The following is a 27082-nucleotide window of genomic DNA, read 5'->3' as shown; positions in this document are numbered from 1 at the left end:
GATATCCTCAGGTTACAGGAAGTATATAGTTTCTCTTTACTTACTCTTCTGGCTTCTCTAGGACTATAGTCATCTTTTATTCTAAATTTAAAGGCACATCAGCGTTTTTCTGATTACCAAAAGCATGCTAAGTATGAACTAGAGTTTAAGAAATATCATGTTAAAATTATACCTCTCCTCACCATTTGAGATTAAATGTGTTCCGCATTACTAAGTCATAATTATTTTGTATTCCATCCTTCTACTTTTTATAATAGAAAAATGTTTTTCTCCTAGAAAATGTTATTCTCCTTTTTTTACATGCCTTTTTATTAGACTGTTGAGGCATTCCTGCTTTAAAAAGAATTTATGAAACAGCATCTTTCTTGCTGTTACCTGTGAGCAAATTACTGACCTTGAAGAACTCAGATGTGGAGTCTAGTGCTCAGGTTGCTCTTCCCATCCCTTCCTCTCCAAAGGAAGGAAGGATTGTGGGAAGTTGGTTTCTCTGTACCTTTGCTCTGATCGTTTGTTCTAACCATTGCTCAGATCACCTGCAGATGTTAGTTCTTTATCGTGTCCAGTATACCACTGCTTTGTAGCCAGAGTATTCTCTACTTTCTATTGTAATTAAAGTTCCTTTTTGTTTTGAAGTTTGCTTGGCCCCTCTTTTCATGGAGAGGTAAGTGGTTAGGTTATATTCTTTGTACATTTGAATAGTGGGTTTTGCATGAGGAGCAAGATTTGGCTTTTTGTCCTTTATAGCTTCCTTGCTGAACCTGCTTTCTGTTCTGATTGTTCAGCTCAAACCTTATGCATTTTTCTCTACCCCTTCATCCCCCTAGGCTCTCACTTTGGTCTGATACTTCCCTTCATATGTCCCTGACTCAAAATATATTATGGTTGGATTTATTCTGATTTTGTCTCATCCCTATATTGGGTAAAGAGGATGTGACAACACCCTGTTCAATTGCTCTTAATTCTTTTTGCCTTTTCTCTTTCGAATGTTGCCTGATCCAAGATTTTGCGAATTCCCTTTGGTGAGAGAAACCTACTATTCAAATGCACAGTAGGTGGGACCTATGACCTAAGGGAAAGGTTCAAACCTTCAGCTACTACCCTTACGGAATGCCTGGTCCTTGCTTTCCTGCCTTAGCTGTCTTAATCCGTTCCAGAATGTCATGATATTCTAGTAAAGTTTCCAATAAGTAACAAGAGAATGTATTAATATATATGTAATAAACAATTTTTTAGTTACTTGTACTGAAAGATTTTCTAGGTTTTAGGTGGTGTTTGTTTTCTCTTAAGTTTTTTTTTTTTTCACATCTAAGTTATTACTTTGAGATTTAGAATAGAAACCAAAACCGTGTTATAACCTATCTTGTTAAAGAGTTTTGTATGATTATTTATGTATTAAAGCGGTTTTTAGCTTTCTCTCAGTACCCAGCTTTTTCATATTTGTTCATGTTTAGATTTTCATTTTAAATTTCTGAAATTTTTACTCCTAAAAAAATTTTTAAGTAGTTCACTTTAAATAGCATTACTGTTTAAATTTTTGTTTGTTTTTATGAATCTAGGTCATTACATTCTGTATTTTCTAGTATTTTTTTTTTAGTGGTCTTGAAACTGCCTTCGTAAGAAAGTTTATAGCCTGATATCTTATGTAAGAGGTTTATGCAAGAAAATTACTGAAAAATTATTTCAGTGATTTAGCGGCATTTGACACAGTTGGCTTTGTTATCTGAGACACTTTTGACCTTCTGAATTAAAGTGAAAGTAGCCAAAGTAAATGTCAGAAGATACAGTTTAACTTAAAATGCAGGAGGTTCAGTTTTGTTGTAAATTCTATTAATACTGACTCTGTTTTTTTTTTTTTATTATTAGCACAATACATGCTTGTGATGTAGAAAAAGACAATAAATTAATAAGGAGGAAAAAATAAGAGATAACAAACTGTATTCCTTTCAGCTAAAGACAGTCTCTGTGTAAATTTTGTTGTATTTCCTTCTAATCTTTTCATAGTTCCCCCTCTTGGATGTGATTATTTTATGTGTAATTTTACCTCATGCTGCTTTTGTTTAACATGAAGTATTTGTCTTTAATTGTATTTTTGTAACCATTATCCTTAACATCAAATCTAAGACTAATAAACTTTTATATCTGTTTTCTAAGCCCATATTTCAAAGGCCTAGTGCATCAGGCCAGTTATTGCAAAATTTAGGCTCTGATTGCAGAAAATAGGGAAAACCACTAGGTCATTCAGGTATGACCTAAATCAAATCCCTTTTGTACTCAATATGCCAGCAAATTTGGGAAACTCAGCAGTGGCCACAGAACTGGAAAAGGTCCGTTTTCATTCCAATCCCAAAGAAAGGCAATGCCAAAGAATGTTCAAATTACCATACAGTTGCACTCATTTCACATATTAGCAAGATTATGCTCAAATTCCTTCAAGCTAGGCTTCAGCAGTACATGAACTGAGAACTTCCAGATGTACAATCTGGATTTAGAAAAGGCAAAGGAACCAGAGATCAAAGCGCCAGTATATACTGTATCATAGAAAAAGCAAGGGAATTCCAAAAAAGCATCTGCTTCTCCTCCTTTGACTATGTGGATGGCAACAAACTGTGCAATATTCTTAATGAGATGGGGATGCCAGGCCATCTTACCTGCCTCCCGAGAAATCTGTATGCAGGACAAGAAGTAACAAAAAACTGGACATGGAACAACGGACTGGTTCAAAATTGGGAAAGGAGTACATCAAGGCTGTATATTGTCACCCTGCTTAGTTAAGTTATATACAGAATTCAGTTCAGTCACTCAGTGGTATCTGACTCTTTGCGACCCCATGAACTGCAGCACGCCAGGCCACCCTGTCCATCACCAACTCCTGGAGTTTACTCAAACTCGTGTTTGTTGAGCCAGTGATACATGAAATGCTGGGGTGGATGACTCACAAGCAGGAACCAAGATTCCTGAGAGAAATATCAATAGCCTCAGATATGCAGATGATACCTCTCTAATGGCAGAAAGTGAAGAACTAAAGAGCCTCTTGATGAAAGTGAAAGAGGAGAGTGAAAAAGCTGGCTTAAAAGCCAACATTCAGAAAACTAAGATCATGGCATCAGGTCTCATCACTTCATGGCAAATAAAAGGGGAAATAGTGGAAGCAGCGGATTCATGGACAGAGGAGCCTGGTGGGCTGCAGTCCATGGGGTCACTAAGAGTCGGACACAACTGAGCGACTTCACTTTCACTTTTCACTTTCATGCATTGGAGAAGGAAATGGCAACCCACTCCAGCGTTCTTGCCTGGAGAATTCCAGGAATGGGAGAGCCTGGTGGGCTGCCGTCTGTGGGGTCGCACAGAGTCAGACATGACTGAAGCGACTTAGCAGCAGCAGCAGCAGCAGCAGTGGAAGCAGTGACAGATTTTATTTTCTTGGGTTCTAAAATCACTGCGGACAGTAGTGACTGCAGCCATGAAATTAAAAGATGCTTGCTCCTTGGAAGAAAAACTATGACAAAACTAGATAGTATATTAAAAAGGAAAAACATTACTTTGCTGACAAAGATCCATATAGCCAAAACTATGATTTTTCCAGTAATTGTGTATGGATGTAAGTTGTACCATAAAGAAAGCTGAGCACTGAAGAACTGATTGCAGAGATCAAACCAGTCAATCCTAAAGGAAATCAACCCTGAATATTCATTGGAAGGACTGGTGTTGAAGCTGAAGCTCCACTACTTTGGCCACCTGATGCAAAGAGGGAAAAACCCTAATGCTAGAAAAGATTGAGGGCGAGAGGAGAAGGGGGCAACAGGATGAGATGGCTGGATGGCGTCACTGACTCAGTGGACATGATTTTGAGCCAACTCAGGGAGATGGTGAGGGACAGGGAAGCCTGGCATGCTGCAGTTCATGGGGTCACAAAGAGTCTGACACGACTTCACGACTGACGAACGACAGCAAAGTGCATCACAGGAAGCAGGTTCCAAGTCATTCTTTGCAAAGGAAAAGACCAAAAATTTAGGCCAAAACTTAAAGTATGGTAGATGGGAATCATATAATATGAAATCAAATTCTACGAAGCAGTGACTATTGAAGAAAAGTGTGTAACTATACCTTTATTAATAAGTTTTCCTTTGTTTTCACATCCTTAGATGGCTACTCCATGCAGCTTTTCGGCCCCAAACCTCTCTTCATTTACACATTCCTGCCTCAGCCTCGCTCTGAACTCTTAAAGTAGGAACCTCTCTCTCTCTCTATCTCTGTCTCATCTTCATGCCACTTATGTTTTTTGTTTTTTAGTGTTTACATATTTTAATTTTGGCCTATGGAGGAAATCTCTTGCTATCAAGACCCAATAGCTGCATTTGTGAAGTATACCCCATCCCCTCTAACCTTCACCCAGACTCTGCTTCTTTGGCCATTTCCCGTCTTCCATGCCATTAATTGCTTTATATCTGTAGGATTATTTCTATTAATATACACACACGTTTTAAAAATGTTACCCATTAAAAATAACAACAAATAAACAGGAGTCACAACTCTGCCTCCCTTCCTTTTTAAATAGCAAAGCCCCTCCCATATCCATTCCTTAGGTTTGGCTTATTTCCCTGTTTTTCCTTCAGTGCTGAATTTATTACATACTTGTTCTCATAAACTCAGTTTTCCCACTTCCTTATTAACTGTTTAGTCTTCTACTATGTACACGCTAGTAAAGTAATGCTCAAAATTCTCCAAGCCAGGCTTCAACAATATGTGAACCGTGAACTTCCTGATGTTCAAGCTGGTTTTAGAAAAGGCAGAGGAACCAGAGATCAAATTGCCAACATCCACTGGATCATGGAAAAAGCAAGAGAGTTCCAGAAAAACATCTATTTCTGCTTTATTGACTACGCCAAAGCCTTTGACTGTGTGGATCACAATAAACTGGAAAATTCTGAGAGAGATGAGAATACCAAACCACCTAACCTGCCTCTTGAGAAATCTGTATGCAGGTTAGGAAGCAACAGTTAGAACTGGACATGGAACAACAGACTGTTTCCAAATAGGAAAAGGAGTATGTCAAGGCTGTATATTGTCACCCTGCTTATTTAACTTCTATGCAGAGTACATCATGAGAAACGCTGGGCTGGAAGAAACACAAGCTGGAATCAAGATTTCCGGGAGAAATATCAATAACCTCAGATATGCAGAAAGTGAAGAGGAACTAAAAAGCCTCTTGATGAAAGTGAAAGAGGAGAGTGAAAAAGTTGGCTTAAAGCTCAACATTCAGAAAACGAAGATCATGGCATCTGGTCCCATCACTTCATGGGAAATAGATGGGGAAACAGCGGAAACAGTGTCAGACTTTGTTTTTTTGGGCTCCAAAATCACTGCAGATAGTGATCGCAGCCATGAAATTAAAAGACGCTTACTCCTTGGAAGAAAAGTTATGACCAACCTAGATAGTATATTCAAAAGCAGAGATATTACTTTGCCGACTAAGGTCTGTCTAGTCAAGGCTATGGTTTTTCCAGTAGTCATGTACGGATGTGAGAGTTGGACTATGAAGAAGGCTGAGCGCCGAAGAATTGATGCTTTTGAACCGTGGTGTTGGAGAAGACTCTTGAGAGTCTCTTGGACTGCAAGGAGATCCAACCAGTCCATTCTGAAGGAGATCAGCCCTGGGATTTCTTTGGAAGGAATGATGCTAAAGCTGAAACTCCAGTACTTTGGCCACCTCATGCGAAGAGTTGACTCATTGGAAAAGACTTTGATGCTGGGAGGGATTGGGAGCAGGAGAAGAAGGGGACGACAGAGGATGAGATGCTAGATAGCATCACTGACTCTATGGATGCGAGTCTGAGTGAACTCCAGGAATTGATGATGGACAGGGAGGCCTGGTGTGCTGCGATTCATGCGGTTGCAAAGAGTCGGACACGACTGAGCGACTGAACTGAACTGAACTGAACTGATGATTTATTTTCCTGTTAGGTGATCTTATTAATGCCTATGTATTTAAATACCAAAATTAGAGGTATTTAGAAAAATGGATTCACACAATTAAATCTGAGAATATTTTAGAAGAAAATAGATCCTAGAAAATGTAGGGTCTTAAAATATTTCATTATTGTAGGACTCTAAATATAAATTAAGTTTTCCTGTAGTACTAAGATTCTTTCACTGAGAATTATTTCCTCAAAGAAATAACTAATTTTAGGTTTTATAAATGAGTTATTGCTTATGTGTTCTCCTAAATGTTACATACTCAGTCCTCATTATTTGCGGATTCTGTACTTGTGATTTGCCTAATTGCAAGTTTATTTATAATCCCAAAAGGTATACTTGCGGTGCTTTTGAAGTCATTTATAGAAATATATGCAGAGTGGTAAAAAATTCGAGTGGCTTGTTCTCAGCTGAGGTCTAGGTTCCCAGTTGAGGCCTAGGTTCCCAGCTGAAGCCTCTTGTTGTACGTCTCATATTGTAATCAGGTGTCCTTTTTGTGGTCTAACTAGTCCACCTTTTCACATTTTTCTTTTTTGGTGACTTTGCTATTCAAAATGGCCCCCAAGTATAGTGCTGCGGTGCTTGATATCTAGTGTTCCTAAGCTCGAGAAGGTTATGATGTGCCCTATGGAGAAGATTCACTAGAAATATTCCCAGATACCAGGAAAATATTATACTTAAGATTACAGTTATTTAATAAGTTTCGTTCACACCCGAGTTTTATTACTGGTGACCGTGAATTTAATATTAATGAATCAACAATATATATTAAGGTATCTTTAAACAGAAACACACATAAAACAAGGGTCTGTACTGATTGATTGAAGATGTTGTGACTGGAGGCTCGTGGGAACCTAACTGTGTATTTCCCCTAGGAGCAATGGTTCAGTGTTCGCGGCGACTTTATAGAGCATAAGTACCGCGAATAACGAGAGTCGACTGTAAGTTAAAATTCTGGACTTCGACTGAAATTTCAGGAAGTGCCTCCTTATCCGTGTTAAGTATAGTTTAGGGCATTTTGGGTTGGGATTGTATTTTATTTTAAAACCCTTAAGAGGAGAACTGCATTCATTCATTGATCCTTTTTCAGCACTTACTATATGCCAGTAACTGTACTAGTTTTGAAGTATACAGGAACAAGTAAGTCACAGAATCTTTACTCCAAAGATCCATTTTACCCCAATCAGTCTGATACCAACTGCAGTTCAATTTTGACACCAGCTACCTGGAGTTAGCACAGATTCCATCAGTTAAAGGCAAAATCCTCCATAAGAATGCACAGGCTTTGGATGCCAGCTGCAAGTTCTTGGGATCCCTGGGCCATACTCTTGACAACCAGCATTTCCATGACCCCATCAGGTTCAGTAATTCTGTATAACAGTTAGAACCAAAGAAAGTGCAGTGATCACAGTTTTATTAATATAAAGATTACACATTGGATGAGGTTTGGGAAGGAGCACAGCGTTTCCATGTCCTCTCCCTGCGGAATCAGGGCGTGTCCCCCTCCAGGTACTTCAGTATGTTTAACAGCTAGGAAGCTCCTCGGAGCTTCAGTGTCTAGAGATTTTATGGAGTTTCATTACATAGGCATGATTTTAATCATTGGCCCCATGATTGAAACTTAATCTTCAACACCCTTCCCATTCCTGGAGGTCAGCTGGCTGAAAGTTCCAATTCTAATTGGGTGGTATTTCTGGTGACCCGCCTCCATCCTGAAGCTATAAGTGGGGCAGTAACCAGATGTATTCTTTATTATACCACAGAGAGACTGCCTTATAAAGCATCAAAAGTAAATTAGAAGTTTGCCAGTAGCAGCACAGGTATTTCAAGCAGAGGGAAGGATATATGCAAAAATGCCAAGGGATGAAAGAATTTGTGGAATAAATGTCACTTAGTCTAGGTAGAAGGTCATGTTCAAAAGGGTGATTCTTTTTTTAATTGGAGGATAATTGCTCTACAATATCATGTTAGTTTCTGCCTACATCAACATTAATCAGCCATAAGTGTACTATGTCCCCTCCCTCTGGAACCTCCCACCCCCAAAAAGGGAATTCTTGAGTCTGATGAAGTAGACAGTAGATTGTGAAAGGCTATTAAAATAAGAGGTCACAAACTCTCTATTTGGCATTGTAATGTGTATTTTAGCTTTAATGCAAATGTTTAAACATATACAAAGAACAGACAGAATGATACCATGAATATATAACAAATATAATGAGCTCCCATGTAGTCATTACAATAGCTGTTGGCCAGTTTGTTTCATCTGTACTCCTTCTCTTCCCCCCAACATTATTTTGTAGCAAATAATTATTTCATTCACAGATACATCAGTGTGTATCTCTAAAATATATGAACTTTTAAAAAGTTACTGTAATCCCATTATCACAGCTAAAAAATTTTAACAATTTCTTTATATCACTAAATATTCGCTCATTACTCACATTGCCAGTTCAGCAATATTTTTAAAACAGAAAATCAGCAGTAGCATTTTTTTAAAATTGAGGTGTTTCACTTTAAAAATCTAGATTTTTGTGGTTGAAAAATTGGAAGATCTTTCAGTATGAGGTGTCTATTTCTTTTTCACAACAGGATATTGGTTGGTGTCTTTGCTTAACTTCCTTACTCACTTCTTTACTCTGTGAGGAGTCTTGGAAAGGATTTATGCAAGCATATATGCCTTGATAGGATCTGCATTATGGACAAAAATAAATGTGGGATTAGAATGCGTTTAGGAGAGAGTCTAGGAGAAAAGAAGAGGAGTTTTGCTATAGTCAGCTAGAGAGGAAGATATGCTGAACTGAGGTCCTTTCAGGAAGTAAGCAAGTTTGGAACTTTTAAGAGGTAAAGAACAGAATTAATGCTAATATATGGAAAGGGCATGTTGAAGGTAAAACCCAAATATCAAACTTAGGTGACAGAAGTTCAGGTGAGACAGGAAATTTTGAATGAGCAGGTGGGTGCTTGGGAAGGAATAAATGACTTGTCTGGATATTTTGACTGGGTAGTGGAAGTAAATACAATCAGATGTTTCTGGAACCCTAACCAAAGAGGGTTAGATATGGTTAAGAGTAAAGGGTTTTGTTAATACAGCAATTCACTCTAATTCTTACATCAAGTTTGAAAATTCTCCAGCTAAATTAAGGAAGGAAAGAAAAGCAAAGACTACTTGTAGTTTTGGGGGCATTCAGAGGACTCTTTTTAAGACAAATAACAATTCCTTCTGTGTAAATGAAGGATGGGTAGAGAATTTGAATGTGTTCTTGCAAGCTTGCCTGCAGAGTTCACACCATTTATTGTTAAAGTAAGACAGTAGGATCTTAATATATATTAATAGTGTGTCAGTTGTAAGAGAAACACGTACAAACAACATTGTAGAGTCTGGCATCTAGTAAGTGCTTGGTGGGTGTTTGCTGAATTTGAATCTAAACCTTTTAAGGCTTAAGCAGTCGTATCTGTTCAGGTTAGAGTTTTTCACCTGATATTTCCCTGCAGTGTCTTCCCAATTAGGAAACTCAGTAAATGTTTATAGAGTAAGTGAATAATTCTGATGGTCTTAATTCTTTATTTAAAAAGAATAAATTTTTTTCTTAGTTTGAGGTGGTATCAACATCCTACAGAAGAAGAATTAAGAATTCTTGCAGGAAAGCAGCAAAAAGGGAAAAGCAGAAAAGACAGGTAAGTTATATTGTTCAGTTTGTAAAGTATTAAATATTTTACAGAATTTATGGAAATATATTTTGGTACTTTGGTTAAAGTAACATATACTGATTATGCTATAAACAATTGGAAAATCTGAAATAAAAATCCATGATCTAAAATAATATTGAATTGCCCAATATATTGAATATTGAGCATCCAATATGTAGTAATCTAATAAGCACAAAAACGATAATTTTACTTGAAATTGTTAGTGGGGGGTTGAGAGACCCATAACCCATGTCTTTGCCACTCATTTAAAGATACCAGTTGGTTTGGGTTCTTTTCCCAGATTTTGCTACCACCCAGAAATTGGGCAAATTCATTTGCTTTTTACCTCTTTTCTCTCTTTTCTCTTTTTTTTTAATAAAAAGGGTGAACAGTGTAACTTCTTAGATCCTTACAGGTTCTTAAATATTCAAATTTTATAAAGACAATTGCCTGTTAATAAACCTCACTAAATAGACTCCAGCAGCCTCATCTATGATGGGGAAGGACCAAACATAGTAATTTTGAAAGATTCTTCCAGCTTTAAAATTTTATGTCCTTATTTATATTGAATCTAAATAGAAAGTACATGTCAGTTAGCCTCTCTAAATGGGCCTTAGTTTCCTTAACTGGGGAGAACGTCTTAGGATCTGAATCTGTGATTCTTATATATTGTAAAATGTCAGTGATAACCTGTTATCTCCAATTCCTCATGTATATCATAAAAATTATATTAATGTGGGTGAATGGATTTATAGGTACTGAAAAGTTTTTTTGAACGTTAATGATTATTTGAAATGAAATTGGAAGTTTGAAAAGTCTCTTTTCTGATTTGGCCACCATTTTCTTTTTCACTTATCATTACAAATACACCATGAAGATCATTGGAATATTAAGTGTAAATCCTCCTTCTTTGTATTCCACTGGTTATATTCTTTAATAAAATATTTCTGTCAAATGTTAAAATTTTCAAAGCACTTTTATACAGTCTTATTTAATCCATGCAATAACCCTAAATATTCATTATTAATTTAATTTATGTTTTGCTAATAAGGAAGGTGTTGCTTAGAGGTGTTGAATGAATTGCTCAAGTTCACATTTTAATCCAGGTCAATTTTTAGTTTCTGCATTTCTTTTTAACTGCTCTGCATTTGCCTCTCACAGCTACCATGGTCAACATTTGTGAGCTTAGGTAGTATAGTATTTATTTTATAAACATTTGAATTTTTATTATATGCCTTGTATCCAATAATTTTGTTATTTTTATAATAATTTTTATATGTTGAAAATGCTTTACATTTACAAAAAGTTACATTAACAACACTGTCCTGTTTTAGTAGCAGTAATTATTATTTGATTTATTGACATGAATTAAAATTTTTATTGAGGTTTTCCCAGTTTATACTTATTAAAGGATAAATACAAAGTCATTTCTTGGTGTTATAATTATTGTTACTGAAACTTAGTTTATTGCTTTTGATTTATGTTTGATTGTGTTTAAAATTAAATTTGGAAATAATACACATGACCTGAAGAATTCTGTTGTTTTCCTCCACCCATGATTCTTTGTAAAAGCAGCTCTGAACTGGCCTTGCATATTTCTGAATTTCTCATGCACATAAATCTTCATATATATTTTCAGTTCTGATTTGTTTATAGCTACAGGTCTGTTTATATGTATGTATGTGTGTACGTGTATAATTTCAAAGTGAAATGCATTTTGTCTTCATTTCCTTTTACTTGTGTGCCTCAGGAAAGAGATGTTAGGGCTATCTTTAAATCTCCAGAAGAGAGCAGGAAAAATGGGGTGAAATGGTAAGCTAGCAGTCAAGGTTTTGTTTCTGTCACTAGTATAGGTAACTCTTTTCCTGGTAATCTGTATGTTATCTTAATAATTTACATCCGTATTTTGTAGTTCCCCTTTTGAAAACTACTTTTTAGTGCCTTACCTCCTTTTTGATAAAATATTAGAACTTCTACCTCTTTTTCGCTGTGAAATATATAACCTCATTTGTAGTTAGTTTGATACAAACACTTGAATAACAGTGAGGGTAACTTGTTTTTTGTGTCACTTGTCTGATTTTTATAGGAAATATAATGGTCACATTGAAAGTAAGCCACTAACCATTCCAAAGGATATTGATCTCCATCTAGAAACAAAGTCAGTTACAGAAGTGGATACTTTAGGTAAGGGAAATCTGGGTAAAGTGTTCTGTAAATCTCAGTTTTATATTATGCTAGTGAAAGTACTTGAATTTATCTTTTGTTGTTAGATTCTTTTGTTTTCCTAATCATTAAGTCCAAATACAGACTCTGAAATCTTTCTCAGAGCTAAGAAGCTCAAAATGACTTCATCTGAATTGAATTTGTTTTTCTATCCACCTAACTTATAGTAAGCCTTATTTTTCCCCATTTTTCAGAAGAGGCTGTCTTATGCAAGTTTGTTACACAGTTTTTGTATATGCTGAGGTTACAGTTTTTACTATCTCACATTCTAAGTTGCCATCTGTATCAGTTTACATGTTTTATAATGTTGCTTGTAGAAATGCATCTGTATGTTTGTATTAAGCTACCTATATTTAAAGCAATTCAACTTTATATTTAGTAGAAAGGAAAATGGTTTTAGAATGATGAATTGGATTAGAAATAGGAAACTTTACTTATTCAAGATTTTATTGGATATCTCTGAATAAGTCAATCAATTTTCCCCCTGTATATTAGTGTTTAAAATTATATAACTATAATGATTTTAAATTTAAAGTGAAATTTATATGAAATTATTCAAATTCCAGAAGTGAAAAGCATCTGATGTGATATTGTTTAAAACACTAGTTTTTCAGACTTGGCTGTATATCAGAACCACTTAAGCAGCTCTTTAAAGATAAAGATTCTCTTATACCTACACTTGATGATTCAGTAAATCTAGAGTGGTTTCTGGGAATTTGTATTTTTTAAAATGTTCCACATGGTTCTGATTTTTTGACTAGGTTTAAGAACTACAGTTTTACATGATAAGAAATTAAAATGACATTTAAAAAGTAATTTTGGTAATGCTGTATAATGTATCATTATGTAATTTGGTCCTTCTTGGATTAAATCACACCACCACAGAAAAATCTTAATATATAGATTCACTTCACACCTCATAAAGAATTACTTTGTGAAACAAGGTGGCTTCAATACATTTGAAAGTTGATGCTACATTTACAAGAGTATGTATGTATGTGTGTATATATATATATGGAAAGGGTATCCTACAAATTGTCAGTGATGAACAATATACATTCGTTGTCTAATGTTATTCAGACTATTGAGACTGGTTACCTCATCCCCTTTTTTTTTCTTTTTAACTATTTTTCATGCAGAATTTAAAACATGTAAAAGCACTTGAACTTTTTGATTAGTTATCCCATTTGTTTTGTTAATCTGATAGGTGTGGGTACTTGTACAAGAATACTTATACATGTTTCCTGATTTCTAAAACAGAATTTTGCTGTTCTTACTAATAACTGATGTTTAATGGATAATTATCAGCTAATCAACCTTAATAATAGTTTAAATTGACTACTTATCAGACATTGTTATATGTGCTTTATTTGTATTATGTTGCCCTCACAGTTCTATGAGGTATGTAACTATTACTGACTTTTTTTTCTCCAACTTTTTAGATAGAGGAGTTAAATAACTCTGAATGTGGTAGAGACATTTAGCGAGAATAAGGCTACTTAATGAACTTAAAAAAATTGAAGTTAGGGGTAATGTGGTTTCAGTATTCAAAATACTTATTCAGTATTTTGCTTTACAATTTTGAGCAATAAATTGCAAATCATACTTGTTAAATAACTGATCGTGTAACATCAAGATTATTCTAGTTAATCAGAGTAAGAGAGAGAGATGTTATTTATGTTTATATTTATGTAATCATTTGTGAATGCATGCTCTGTTTCTCTGTTTAGGTAAAAGTAGAGGGTTTTCTACCTGCCCTTTAGGTGCTCTCAGGAGGCTAATACAAATCACTGAAATTGATGAATTCTCAGTTTTTAGTGCAATATTCTATTGAGAGGCATGTATATAATTACATTATTGAATACAGAAAGAAGAATGTAATACTTGAGTTATATATATAACCAAGAATATATATAATTTGTTCTTTTATTGAATGTATGTATTATTGATAGCCTAATAACTATCTTAAAAGTCTTTCAGTTTGTGTTAGCTGTCTGTTAGACAAATCTCTTAAAGGACATAAGAACATTTGAACGTCACCTATCTGTTGGCTGTGAATGAGTTCCCTGGGGGAAGCCTATGTGAATGTGGGCAGGCATGGAGAATTAGAACATTTACTTTAACTTTTGTTAGTAAAAACTGAAATAACTTTATCTGTAGATAAACAGATATTTGTCTATCTGTTCCATCCATTTTCTCTGCCGTCCTTCCAGAAGATTATTTAAAAAGTTCAACTGAATGACTACAGGGGAGGAGAGGGTTCTACAGAGTAGGATTTCTTCAACTACTTAAGGGTAAATCTTTCATACTGATGTTCAGAAGTTATTATGTCTATTACAACAAAAAACCTAAAGCAGTTAAAATAGCTTGAAGGCAAAGTAAGTGTGTTAAACTGACATGACTAAAGAATATACCTAATTATGAAAGGAAGTGGAAGTTTTTCTGTCACCTCATGAAGATGTAAGTTTGGTTAGTTTATTTTCATATTTTAAATAACTTATTTTGAGTGATATTTTATTTTTAAAAGCCTTTTTATTTCTTTGTAAATTCTGATTTTAAAATATCCTCAGGTGTTACATTTTACAACTAAAAATTTCCCAGAGTAATGTAGATCATTTTATTATGTGCCAGTGAGAACATGGGAAATGGTGTTCTGGTACATGATATATTTCCACATTTCTAGAAGGTCTTTTGCAAAATGATATTGATCTTTGAGACTATTCTCTGGCAGAAATAAACCAGAATATCCAAGAAAAGGGAATGGAATTATACTTTGAGACAATGTTAATTTTAATGTCAACCCTTAAGGATGGAATAGTTTGTTGAAGGAGTATGGTTTTATGGAGAATTGACAGGCATTTCTTGAACTTTTCTTCTAGAGAATAAAAAGTATATTTACTTAATTTATTATTTTAGCCTGCAGTAACTCACAAAATTACTAATCCTCCGTTAGTAAGGTTAGTAATATGTGACATGAAGCCCAACTCTCTTGTTTCATAGAAATGAATATAAGTAAATCTGTATAGTACTCTATCAAGTTATATTCTAAAGCTAAAATATTATTGCTCAGATTCTTTTTTTTTAAGTAATGATTTATAATTTCTGTGAAAGCTAATCATTTAAAAAAATACCAACTCATTTTGCAACCATATTTTTAACAACCATTTAAATAATTTTTGGTAATCATTTCAGTTTTATTATTTAATTTACAGTGTATTAAAGTTTAGTTTTGGATGCCAATATTCTCAATATATTTCTCACATTTTTGGATTCTCATATTTGCACACCTTACATGGCAAATCATCAAACAATAAAATCTCACATTTGAAGTTAATTATAGATAAATTTTCCTAAAGCTGTTTTTCAGTTTAAGTAAAACTTTCTTAAACCTTTATTTTTCAGCATTGCATTACTTTCCAGAATACCAGTGGCTGGTGGATTTCACAGTGGCTGCTACAGTTGTCTATCTAGTAACTGAAGTCTACTACAGTTTTATGAAGCCCACACAAGAAATGAATATCAGCTTAGTCTGGTGCCTGCTTGTTTTGTCTTTTGCAATGTATCCTTCAAAACATCATTAATATTAATTTATGAATTTGTTTTCCTTTTACAGCTAACACTATTAGATCTCATCTCTGATTTAGAAAGGGTTTTAGATCATTAGAGAATGTTTGTTGAAATCCTCTTTATATACTTGGAAAAAATTTTTTAATGGAGGTAGATAGTTTAAAAGGTGAAATACAAGGAAAGAAAGCAGTTCCCTCCCTTTCCTTTCCTGTCTGACTCATGTCACAGAGGGAGCCCCTTTTACCTCTTTTAGTTAGTTCTTTGCAGCTTTCCTTACTCATGTTTATATAATACATGATAATGGTGTTTTTAAAATTTTAGATATTATTGCACCTTTATCCTCCTTCCCTTTCCTTCTTTTCTTTCTAAATACGGAGGTTTTTTTTTTTTTTTGGAGAAATCATAAAATATACTCTATTTGGACTTAAAAATTTTGCCCAATAGTTATTTTAAATGCATGAACCTATGTGCACACTCACACGCACACACACACACACACACATACACAGAGAAGTTATTCTGATAGTGGTGCTTGGGAAATTTGTTGCTTGTGCTTGGGAGGTTCATATAGAAGAAGAAATTAGGACATCAAATGAACAAAATAGAGGAAAAATATGGTCATTTCTTGACTCTGGGATTGTTGAAGTTAGTGTCTAAGAATATTTGGCATTATTGGACCTCCTAGAAACTTTTAATGAATTTTTTACTTTCCAATAAAACCTCTAGGTTTACTGATAACACTGAGGACTTTGGCATATTCAGATTCCTAACAGATGTTCTAAGAATAAGAAGTTGGGCAGATTGATAATGTCACGTAGCTTGGTTTCTTGGTCGTATTAGACTCCTCTCAGACGAAGATATGCATCAAAGTTAACGTAATATGTTTTTCTTATTTTTTTTTTAATTAGAAGATAATTGCTTTACAGTGTTGTGTTGGCTTTTGCCATATAGGAACATGAATCAGCCATAGGCATACACATATCCACTCCCCATCCCATCCCACCTCTTTAGATTATCAGAGTACTAGGTTGAGCTCCCTGTGTTATTCAGCAGCTTCCCATTAGCTGTCTTTTACATGCATGTGATAATGTGTGTGCTTCTGTGCTACCCTGTCAACTCGTCCCACCCTAGGAGACAACTTTTTACTTAAATCAGTAGTTGCTTTCAGTTACACTGATGAAAATATTATTTATAGTTAAGCATTGTAGTATCTTGTTACCCTCCTCAAACAATTTTCTATTCTTATTGTATAGAAGCTAAACTATAGAATTCTAAACCTTAGTAGTTCAGATACATCTCTTCTTTTTTTTTTAACTGAAGTATAGCTGATCTGCAGTATTAGTTTCATGTTTATAGCATAGTGATTCGGTATTTTTACGGATTATACTCCATTAGAAGTTGTTATAAGCTAATGGCTATGATTCCCTGTGCCTTGTGATATATCCTTAGGTTAGTTAGATTAGTGTTAGTCACTCAGTCGTGTCCGACTGTTTGTGACTCCATGGACTGTAGCCCATGATGTGACTCCATGGACTGTAGCCCATGAGGCTCCTCTGGTGATGGAATTCTCCAGACAAGAATACTGGAGTGGATGGCCATTCCCCTCTCCAGTGGATCTTCCCAACCCAGGGATTGAACTCAGGTCTCCTGCATTGCAGGTAGATTCTTTACTGTCTGAGCCACCAAAGAAACCCGAAGGGTGAAAGGCATCCCTGAGTGGGCTTGAACCACGTTCGGTTAACAGCTATATCCTTGTTGCATATCTGTTTTATTCATAGTAGTTTGCTTGTATCTCTTAACCCCATACCTCTAATTTTCTCCCCCTCGCTTCTCCCCTTTCATAACCACTAGTTTGTTTTCTGTCGGGTGTTGTTTTTATTTTGGCCATGCCGCATGGCATGCAGGGTCTTAGTTCCCTGACCAGGACTCCCTACAGTGTAAAAAGAAACTCTACTTAGTGAGATGTTGGATTTCTCTGAATGATTCTTTAACTTTTATCTCTCCCTTTCCATTTATTTTATCCAGTTTTCTTGATTTTTCTCTTACTTTTCTCTTTTAACCCTTTTGTTAAATTTTTATATCAACTTAAAAAAAATTAAGACTTCTTTGAAAGCTCCATTTTCATAGCAGTCATGTGTCATGGTTGTGTAATATCTTTTTAAGAACATTAATAGCTTTTATGCTTCAATTTGTACTTTGCATTATTTATTTTCTGAGTCTCCCTCTTCCTCCCTTTTTGTTTTAATCACTGTCGTGTTCAAAATTGTTCTGGAATGTCTTATGGTCTTTGAGTATCTATTTATATTCAGAAGGAGGCGTTAAAAATTGGAAGTTTCTTGCAGATGGCTGGAGCTTGTTGATTGGTAGGCTTTTTAGTGGCTAATTGAGTGAAGGGCTGGCTGTGTCCCATATGTGGGATCTAAGCCTGACAACTAGTGTTATGAGAGCTGATTGGGGAAGGCTCAGAGACTCAACATTCAGTGTGCAGGCATTGATTTAAATGCATGTCTGGGTCCTCCCCCTGCCCCTGTTCTCAGCTCTTCATTGTCACCTGAAGTTTTACCTAATACCCCCAACCCCAGTCTTTTCTGGTTTAATATCTTTAAAATTTAATTCTTCTGGGTTCTGCCAGAACTGGGGGAGAGCCATCACCTTAATCTCTGTAAGTCGGCAAATCAGAAGATCTGGAAAGTCTGATTATACTAATACAGACTGTTGTTATTACTAATAATGACTGTTCATTCAACCAACCATGTTGTTTTCCTACGTTTTGCAACCTTACCTTTAGAGGTCCCTGCTGTCTCTAGTTCCTGACTTTTGTACCATGGTTTATGAATGAATTGGCTTTCTTCTCACTGGGTTCCTTGCCTTGTAGATCTCACATAGTAGAGAAAATTGAAGCCTAAATTAGTTACTACTTGTGCATTTACTTAATGTCTTCCAAAATTTGTTGTAATTTTTTTCTACTGTCATTTCTTTTCCTAGTCTTTGTTTTGGGGAGTTTTGCTTTCTTCCTTGTGTGGTTTATTTAGTCAGAGTTGGGGAGTAAGAGAATTAATAGATGTTTTCCATTTTTTATTTAATCCAGTGACCACTGAACTGTCTTTTAAACTTGTTAGGGGATACCATTTAAAATACATGATGCCATTTGATATTCAGTACCACTGTGCTATCCTTCTGTTGACTCTTTTGGATTGATTTAGGTATAATTTAGAGTAGAATAGCCAGAACAAAGCCTTAAGAGTTGACATCTTCACAAGATTTTTATTGTACTGAGTATAAATACTGATCATGTGTGTTAGTTGAATAAGACCCCCAGATATTCAGTGGTATACTTACTGAAGAGCAGGTTAAGTTCAAGGGTTTAAAATATTACTATTTAGCTCTATAGTATTAAATAAGTGAAAAATCATTTAGTCAGAATGAACAGCATCCTTAGACGTTGTCATATTAAACATACTAAAAATATTATGATAATTAGCACTAGCTGAATGTCATTACTTTTTTCATACTGTGAGTTTTTATATTCTCTGAAATATTGTTTATTATGATATATTCTTGATTTTGTTTCATTCTCTGTTGCGTAGCTATGACAAATTTATGTTAAAATGCATATCTTGATACCCAGTTTTATTTAATGTGATACAGCCTTTAATGTCTACTTACCAGAGAAATTAGAAAAATGTACTTCTTAATAGCTATTCAGAGTATTGTTTATGTGAATAAATTTTTTACCTTTCATTTCACTCAGTAATGCCCCATAATGCGAGAGCAAAGGTCCTAAGCAGTCTTCAGCACTGAACTGGCTCTCCTCAGTTTGAAGTAGTGCACTTGCGGAAGGCTCCAAACAATAGCATCCCTGCAGGGATCTGGTCGCTGTCTGTCTCTCCATCCCAGGGAGGACAGAAAGTGGTGAAGGGCTTTATAATCCAAGCTATTTTCTGCCAACTTTGACCCTCCTCAAAGCGGGTAGGGAAGAAGAAGGAAAGTAGAATTGTATATATGCTTGGGTACATGATTTTCTTTCGAATGTGTAGCATGTGAGAAAATGACCTGCTACCTTCAGTGGCATGCAGGAAACCAGAATTAAATGCCTGATATCCAGATTAACTCCAAAGAAGAGTCTGTTAATAGCCTTTTATCTTAGTTATAGCATATCTGGTATGCCTTTCACACCCTATGAACAGTCTAACTGCAGTGACCTCTGTCTGGCTTCTCTTTATTTTCTTATTGTATGTGCCTACTTATTAGTCAAACACATGTCTCCATTGATTACATAGGACAATGGCTCCACTTAATTCTAGAGTCACACATACATCAGTCGATTCAGAAATTCTCTGCAGTTGTTACTGATGAAATAGCCTTTGTTAAAATGGTCTGCAAATTAGACACATATAACTTAAATAATTGGTTCACTTCAAAGTGAGGAAGAAAACTGTCTTAACTTTTGTGCTCATTTTCCTTCTTATCAGTTTTTATTTGACATTCTTGTGTTGGACAACAATTATAATATTTACAGAATCTTGAAAGTTTTGAAAAACAAAAGAATGATTTTTTTAAAATATGTGACACTCAAATCTTGAACCCTGGAACTTAAAACCGGTTCATCTCTTGTTGTCAGCTCTGCTTTCCTCTTCAACTGAGATGTACACGCATCTAAACTATCACACCTACCTCCAGTCTTACTCCAAAGCCCATATTAATTCTCAGCTCTACTCTCTTGCCAATTTGTAATTCTAACCACAATTTATTCAAGGCTGTATGTTCTACTTCCATTTATGCCAAGTTTATGTTATGTAGAAGATAAAGGGTAAAGAAAGCCTTATAATGAGGATGGAGCAGTTGTAGTAATTGTCTTTCCTATATGATGACCCTTGAAGTTTCAGTTGCTGGAGAAATGTCCACTGATTTCGTAATATGAAGGATATATTTTCATTAAAGAATAAGAAAAGTATAAAGGTAAAAATGGTGCTTGCAGAATTCGAAGATCCTTTGGTAGAAATAAAACTTTTAAAAATTAAAATATTGTACAATTGATGGGTTTTTTTTAAAAACCTTTTCTTATGAATAAGCTGTATTGCAGAGTAATACTGAGTTAATTACGTGAATTTAAGTGAGAAGAAAGCTGTTCTACAAAGAATGGTAAAGCTTCTCAGTAGTCCTCTTATATTTGGTTAAAGAACTGGATCATTAGTCACATTTCCACAGGGCTTGTATTTTATAGTGTGGATGTTTTAAGGTACAAAACCCCATGATATAAATTTTTAAGACTGTGTTTTAAAATTGAATTTGCCTTGGTTGCCAGACATGCAGATTTTATGCAAATCAGAAAGTTGTGAACGGTTTAAATTGAAATAAATTCTTAGGTTTTCTGTGTTAAATATCCAGTTCTGTATGTAGATTTGTAAACTAAAGGTCTACAAATTGAATGCTATACTTGTTTGCTATAGGAAATAGACAACTGCAGCAAAGTAGTATGACTTAGTCACCACTTCTGAATTCCTTAAACGATTCTAAATTATTCTTTACAAAAATGTTCTGCCTTAGATTAATAGCAAAAATGAAACACTAAACCCTGCAGTGAACTGTGTAAGATATCATGTTTCCCAGTGAAAAAGGAACAGACTCAGGGTACTTGTTTTGTCTTGAAAATTTGGACAATACATAGTTTGTCAACACCTGATTCTTTAACAAACTTTTGGAGATCTTCTATGACATTTATACTGTCAAATTCTTTCAGCTAGGAAATGGTAGTTTTTCTTATGAATCTAAAAATATAAGGCTAACTGTCATTGTTTTGCTTTATTTTAATCGGAAGATTAGTTAATAGTTTTTTGTTGTTTGCTTTTTTTTTTTAAGCCAATATCTTTATGCTTTCAAAAATCTGGTCATCATTTTTCCACAGTCTGATTAAGTTGAGGCTGGCTGTAAACTATTTTATAGGATGGGTTTAAAGTTGCATAATAGTTTTTGGCTTTTATTTATCTGAGAATTTTAGGTTCGTTTCTTTTCTCTTTAACTAAAATAAAGTAATTGAAGCTTTGTCTCTTAAGAAAATATGAAAAAATGTTTTAGTTAAAAATTTATCGAAATTTTGTTGTTTTTTTAAACATTTGAAGATAGGATCAGATTATTATAAGAGGATTTTATTTGGTAGCTCTCAAGGATTATTACTTTACTTAATTTAGTTTTTAATATCTGTTCTATAGCAGAACCTTAGTGTAGTTTCTCGATTTCTCTACAGCAAGAATGCAAAGTATGATGTGATTTTTGAGTATTTTGTTTGCCTTTTCTTATGGAAAACTAGATGTGATAAGTTTAATCATTTGAATAGGAAAAAACATTAGGTTATTGTTAGTGTTCCCCAACAATATAATCTTTCACAGATTAGGAAAACTTTGCGTGTACATGCAAATTGCTTACAGTGGAAATGTGATCTATTTTTAAAAGATAATCACACATTTTGTGAAAAACTTGAGAAACATCTGTGAAAACCTCTCTGTTTATTCCTTTGGATACTGTGCAATAGATTTGTGTATTGGCAAAAAAAACTAGCAACATTTCGTATCAGAATATGATTTCTTGGTATTTCTTTCCTTCTCAAAAGAGCATCTAAACATATTGTGTAATAACAATATGAGGTTAGGGTGTAGGATACATTTTCTTAATCCGAGAATTGGGTCTTGAAGGTGTAAATTAAGTTAAAACATGGTAGTACTTTAACACATATATGTTATTCAAGCTGTTATCCTAGATGAGAGAAATTCGCCATTTTTAAAACAAAAAATTAAGCCTGTTCGCTATTTGAAAGCTCTTATCTCCAGCTTAAAGATGTGTCTATTTAAAATACTTCCTACTAAGTAAATCTTCCAACCTGTCCTTGATTTTTCTTTTCTGTTCTTGTTTTTGTATCGGTATCTATAAATTACGGCCTAATTACAGTATGAAAAATGTTGCCATTAAATTAGAAGTTTAAAAATATCCAGCACATGATAGCAGAAATGTATTCCATCCGTAACTGGACATGGAACAACAGACTAGTTCCAATTAGGAGAAGGAGAACGTCAAGGCTGTACATTATCACTCTGCTTAATATTGTCACCCTGCTTATTTAACATCTATGCAGAGTACATCATGAGAAACGCTGGGCTGGAAGAAGCACAAGCTGAAATCAAGATTGCCAGGAGAAATATCAATAACCTCAGATATGCAGATGACACCACCCTTATGGCAGAAAGTGAAGAGGAACTAAAAAGCCTCTTGATGAAAGTGAAAGAGGAGAGTGAAAGAGGAAAGATGGCTTAAAGCTCAACATTCAGAAAACGAAAATCATGGCATCTGGTCCCATCACTTCATGGGTAATAGATGGGGAAACAGTGGAAATGGTGTCAGACTTTATTTTTTGGGGCTCCAAAATCACTGCAGATGGTGACTGCAGCCATGATATTAAAAGACACTTACTCCTTGGAAGGAAAGTTATGACCAACCTAGATAGCATATTAAAAAGCAGAGACATTCCTTTGCCAACAAAAGTCCGTCTAGTCAAGGCTGTGGTTTTCCCAGTGGTCATGTATGGATGTGAGAGTTGGACTGTGAAGAAAGCTGAGCGCCGAAGAATTGATGCTTTTGAACTGTGGTGTTGGAGAAGACTCTTGAGAGTCCCTTGGACTGCAAGGAGATCTAACCAGTCCATCCTAAAGGAGATCAGCCCTGGGATTTCTTTGGAAGGACTGATGCTAAAGCTGAAACTCCAGTACTTTGGCCACCTCATGCAAAGAGTTGACTCATTGGAAAAGACTGATGCTGGGAGGGATTGGGGGCAGGAGGAGAAGGGGACAACCGAGGATGAGATGGCTGGATGGTATCACCGACTCAATGGACATGGGTTTGAGTGAACTCCGGGAGTTGGTGATGGACAGGGAGGCCTGGTGTGCTGCGATTCATGCGGTCGCAAAGAGTCGGACACGACTGAGCAACTGAACTGAATGGGACCGGATGCCATGATCTTCGTTTTCTGAATGTTGAGCTTTAAGCCAACTTTTTCACTCTCCTCTTTCACTTTCATCAAGAGGCTTTTTAGTTCCTCTTCAGTTTCTGCCATAAGGATGGTGGTGTCGTCTGCATATCTGAGGTGGTTGATATTTCTCCCAGCAATTTTGATTCCAGCTTGTGCTTCTTCCAGCCCAGCGTTTCTCATGGCGTACTCTGCATGGAAGTTAAATAATCAGGGCGACAGTATACAGCCTTGATGTTCTCATTGTCCTATTTGGAACCAGTCTGTTGTTCCATGTCCAGTTCTAACTGTTGCTTCCTGACCTGCATATAGGTTTCTCAAGAGGTAGGTCAGGTGGTCTGGTATTCCCATCTCTTCCAGAATTTTCCACAGTTGATCGTGATCCACACAGTCAAAGGCTTTGGCATAGTCAAAGCAGAAATAGACGTTTTTCTTCTTGGCAAATAGATGTGGAAACAGTGGGTGACTTTATTTTTCTGGGCTCCAAAATCACTGCAGATGGTGACTGCAGCCATGAAATTAGAAGATACTTACTCCTTGGAAGAAAAGTTATGACCAACGTAGATAGCATATTCAAAAGCAGAGATATTACTTTGCCGACTAAGGTCCATCTAGTCAAGGCTATGGTTTTTCCTGTGGTCATGTATGGGTGTGAGAGTTGGACTTTGAAGAAGGCTGAGTGCCGAAGAATTGATGCTTTTGAACTGTGGTGTTGGAGAAGACTCTTGAGATTCCCTTGGACTGCGAGGAGATCCAACCAGTCCATCCTAAAGGAAATCAGTCCTGAATATTCATTGGAAGGACTGATGTTGAAGTTGAAACTCCAGTACTTTGGCCACCTGATGAGAGGAGCGGACTCATTGGAAAAGACTCTGATGCTGGGAGGGATTGGGGGCAGGAGGAGAAGGGGACGACAGAGGATGAGATGGTTGGATGGCATCAATGACTCAATGAACATGGGTTTGGGCGAACTCCAGGAGTTGGTGATGGACAGGGAGGCCTGACGTGCTGTGGTTCATGGGGTCACAGAGAGTCAGACGTGACTGAACTGAACTGAACATTCTGTTTATTTCAGAAATGAAGATCTTATAAAGCAAAATAAGCTAGCATTTAAAGGAGGTGTTCCATTCAGGTAGAACTGAGGGGTTAATTAAGAGGCTCTTTAGTTCCTCTTCACTTTATGCCATTAGAGTGGTATCATCTGCATATCTGATGTTATTGATATTTCTCGGCAATCTTGATTCCAGCTTGAGCTTCTTCCAGCCTGGTATTTTGCATGATGTACTCTGCATATAAGTTACATAAGCAAAATGCTCATACACAGCCTTGTCGTACTCCTTTCCCAATTTTGAACCAGTCTGCTGTTCTATATCCAGTTCTAAGTGTTGCTTCTTGACAGATTTCTTAGGAAACAGGTAATTTGGACTGATATTCCCATCTCTAAGAATTTTCCACAACTTATTGTGGTCACACAGTCAAAGGCTTTACACTTAGGAGATTGTAAATACACTGTTCTGATTTAAGTGGAGGCTTGTGAACTATTGAATGAAAGCTTGAACCTTTGGCCCTAGGCAGAGCATGGTATTTTACATCAGAATATTTGTTTGTGTGTTTACATTATGGGTTATGGAAAGGTTTTGTTCCAGTATGGGGCTCAATAAGTAATTGGTTTGAAGATTTATCTAGTATGAATTCTGGGTGTAGGCATTATAACATTTTAGGTGTTTGAGGTATAGAGTTATATTAACATTTTAACGATATATGATTATACTTCCCACCTGCATTTGATTGCATCTAATTTTGTTTTTTCTTCCTTTAGCGTTGACATACCTTATAAGTTGTTTAATAATTCTGTGGTATCAAAATTTGGCAGTAGGTATAATCTTTGAGAAATTTCTTTTTCGTCGTTTGATATCACTTCTGGCTGAAGATGTTATTTTGCTTTTTAGTGTAAGTGAAGGAGTTTGAAATTGTCTTCTTTATAGACTTTAGTATCCATTTTCAGTAAAAATGAAGCAATGTTTTTCCAACCTAGACTTGGGCTCCCCAGGCAATGAGAGAAATCATAGCTAAGTCTCAGAAGCATTTTTTTTTTTTTGTGGTGTTTGGAGTTTTTATGTTGTGATTTTAAATATTGCTCCTTTTCCCTTATTATCTCCTTATATGTAAGCCCTTCTTTAGAATGCCAAGAAAGAGATGGACCCATAGTGTTTGATACTAATAAAATGAACCACTAGCTTTGTTTGTTTTATTTTTAAGTTGTGACGAAGAGATAGATAAGGAGCATGGGATTCAGAATATCCTGGAGAGAAAAGTTTGAGCATCTATTTTCTGGGATGTCTTTACCACTTTTTTTTTTTTTTTTTTAATTAGTTAGTTGGCTGTGTCAGGTCTTAGTTGCAGCACACAGGATCTTAGTTTCATGATGCAGGATCCTTCGTGCAGTGCAGGCTCCAGAATGTTTAGGCTCAGTAGTTGTGGCAGGCAAGCTCTGCTGTTGGCACGTGGGACCTTGCTTCCCCAGCCAGGCATTGGTAGGTGGATTCTCAGCCCCTGGGCCACCCGGGAAGTCCCATGTCTCCACTTTTAAACAGTGTTTCATCTTTCATAAAACTCCATCTTGCATGTTAAAAGTTAGATGAAGTTTAAGACTTGTGAAATTGTTCTTAACTTGCTATCTTAGAAAACTGGGTACTTTACTTTGTTATAAGAAAAGCTACACTTTGCATGAGGGAAAGATCCTGTAGTCCTCTGTTTAAAAATTAGATATTTTCCCTTTGTTATTTGCTTTCATATTTTTTACACTTAACCTGGCTTCAACTCTTACTGAAGTGATTTATATCACTTCTTAATCATAAGTAAAATTAAGTTGTGCTTTAAAATTACATAATTTTAAAAATAATTGTGTATAGACTCTTATAATGCTGGTCTCTCCTCTGAGGAGTTCAGAATATTAACCAGGGAAGTCTTAACTTTGTAGTTTTTCTTTATTAATTGAATTACTAAAAAAATCAATCATAATGTAAATTTAAACTGCAGTGTTTATTACTTTAGTTAATTAGAAAATTTGGAATAGGAAACTATTCCAAGAGCTTAGATTATGCAAGAGGGCTTAGAGTTATGCTTTGTAACCTTTTTTTCTACCTGCACTCACAGCTAACTCCTCTCTCAAGCATCTTCCATTACAGACAATATATCTTCACCCAGGTTAATGGGATGGGTTTGCACTGAGGGTGGGGCAGGTCCTGCCTTTATCTCCTCTAGCTGGAACTGGTGTTTACTGTCATTTTCTTCCTGGATACCTAATCTTCCTAATTTTTTTTTCCCCTCTAGAGTCTTTCCACTTTAAGCAACTGTAGACTATCAGTGTCTTTCATGTAAGAGCATAACTGCAAGAACTCTGAAATGAGTGATATTCTAATTGAAAAGGAGAAAAAAGAGTAATAGGATGTGTATGCAATGATTAAGTTATAGAGAAGTTTTAAAAGTTCACTTACATCTTTAAATGACATGGAAACCAAATGTGCTTTGTTAAATACCCATTAATCATTTTAATTGAAATTAACATCCTATCAATTTGACAACCTTGCTTAGGCTTAATGTAACAAAATCATGCCA

At 35.5% G+C, this 27082-nt stretch overlaps 1 protein-coding gene across 1 annotated transcript in view; it reads left to right on the top strand.

Annotated features, from left to right (window-relative positions):
• TMEM161B (transmembrane protein 161B) overlaps nucleotides 1-27082 on the top strand; it is a 70276-nt gene that overhangs the window by 25887 nt on the left and 17307 nt on the right. The window contains exons 3-5 of the mRNA XM_052643909.1: nucleotides 9565-9648; nucleotides 11747-11844; nucleotides 15286-15442. Of these exons, the coding sequence (XP_052499869.1) occupies nucleotides 9565-9648; nucleotides 11747-11844; nucleotides 15286-15442 (339 nt within the window). The remainder of the gene's footprint in view (nucleotides 1-9564; nucleotides 9649-11746; nucleotides 11845-15285; nucleotides 15443-27082) is intronic.

The sequence above is a fragment of the Budorcas taxicolor genome, chromosome 7 (genome assembly GCF_023091745.1).
Source record: "Budorcas taxicolor isolate Tak-1 chromosome 7, Takin1.1, whole genome shotgun sequence".
NCBI lineage: Eukaryota > Metazoa > Chordata > Mammalia > Artiodactyla > Bovidae > Budorcas > Budorcas taxicolor.
This window is presented reverse-complemented; position numbering and strand designations above follow the sequence as displayed.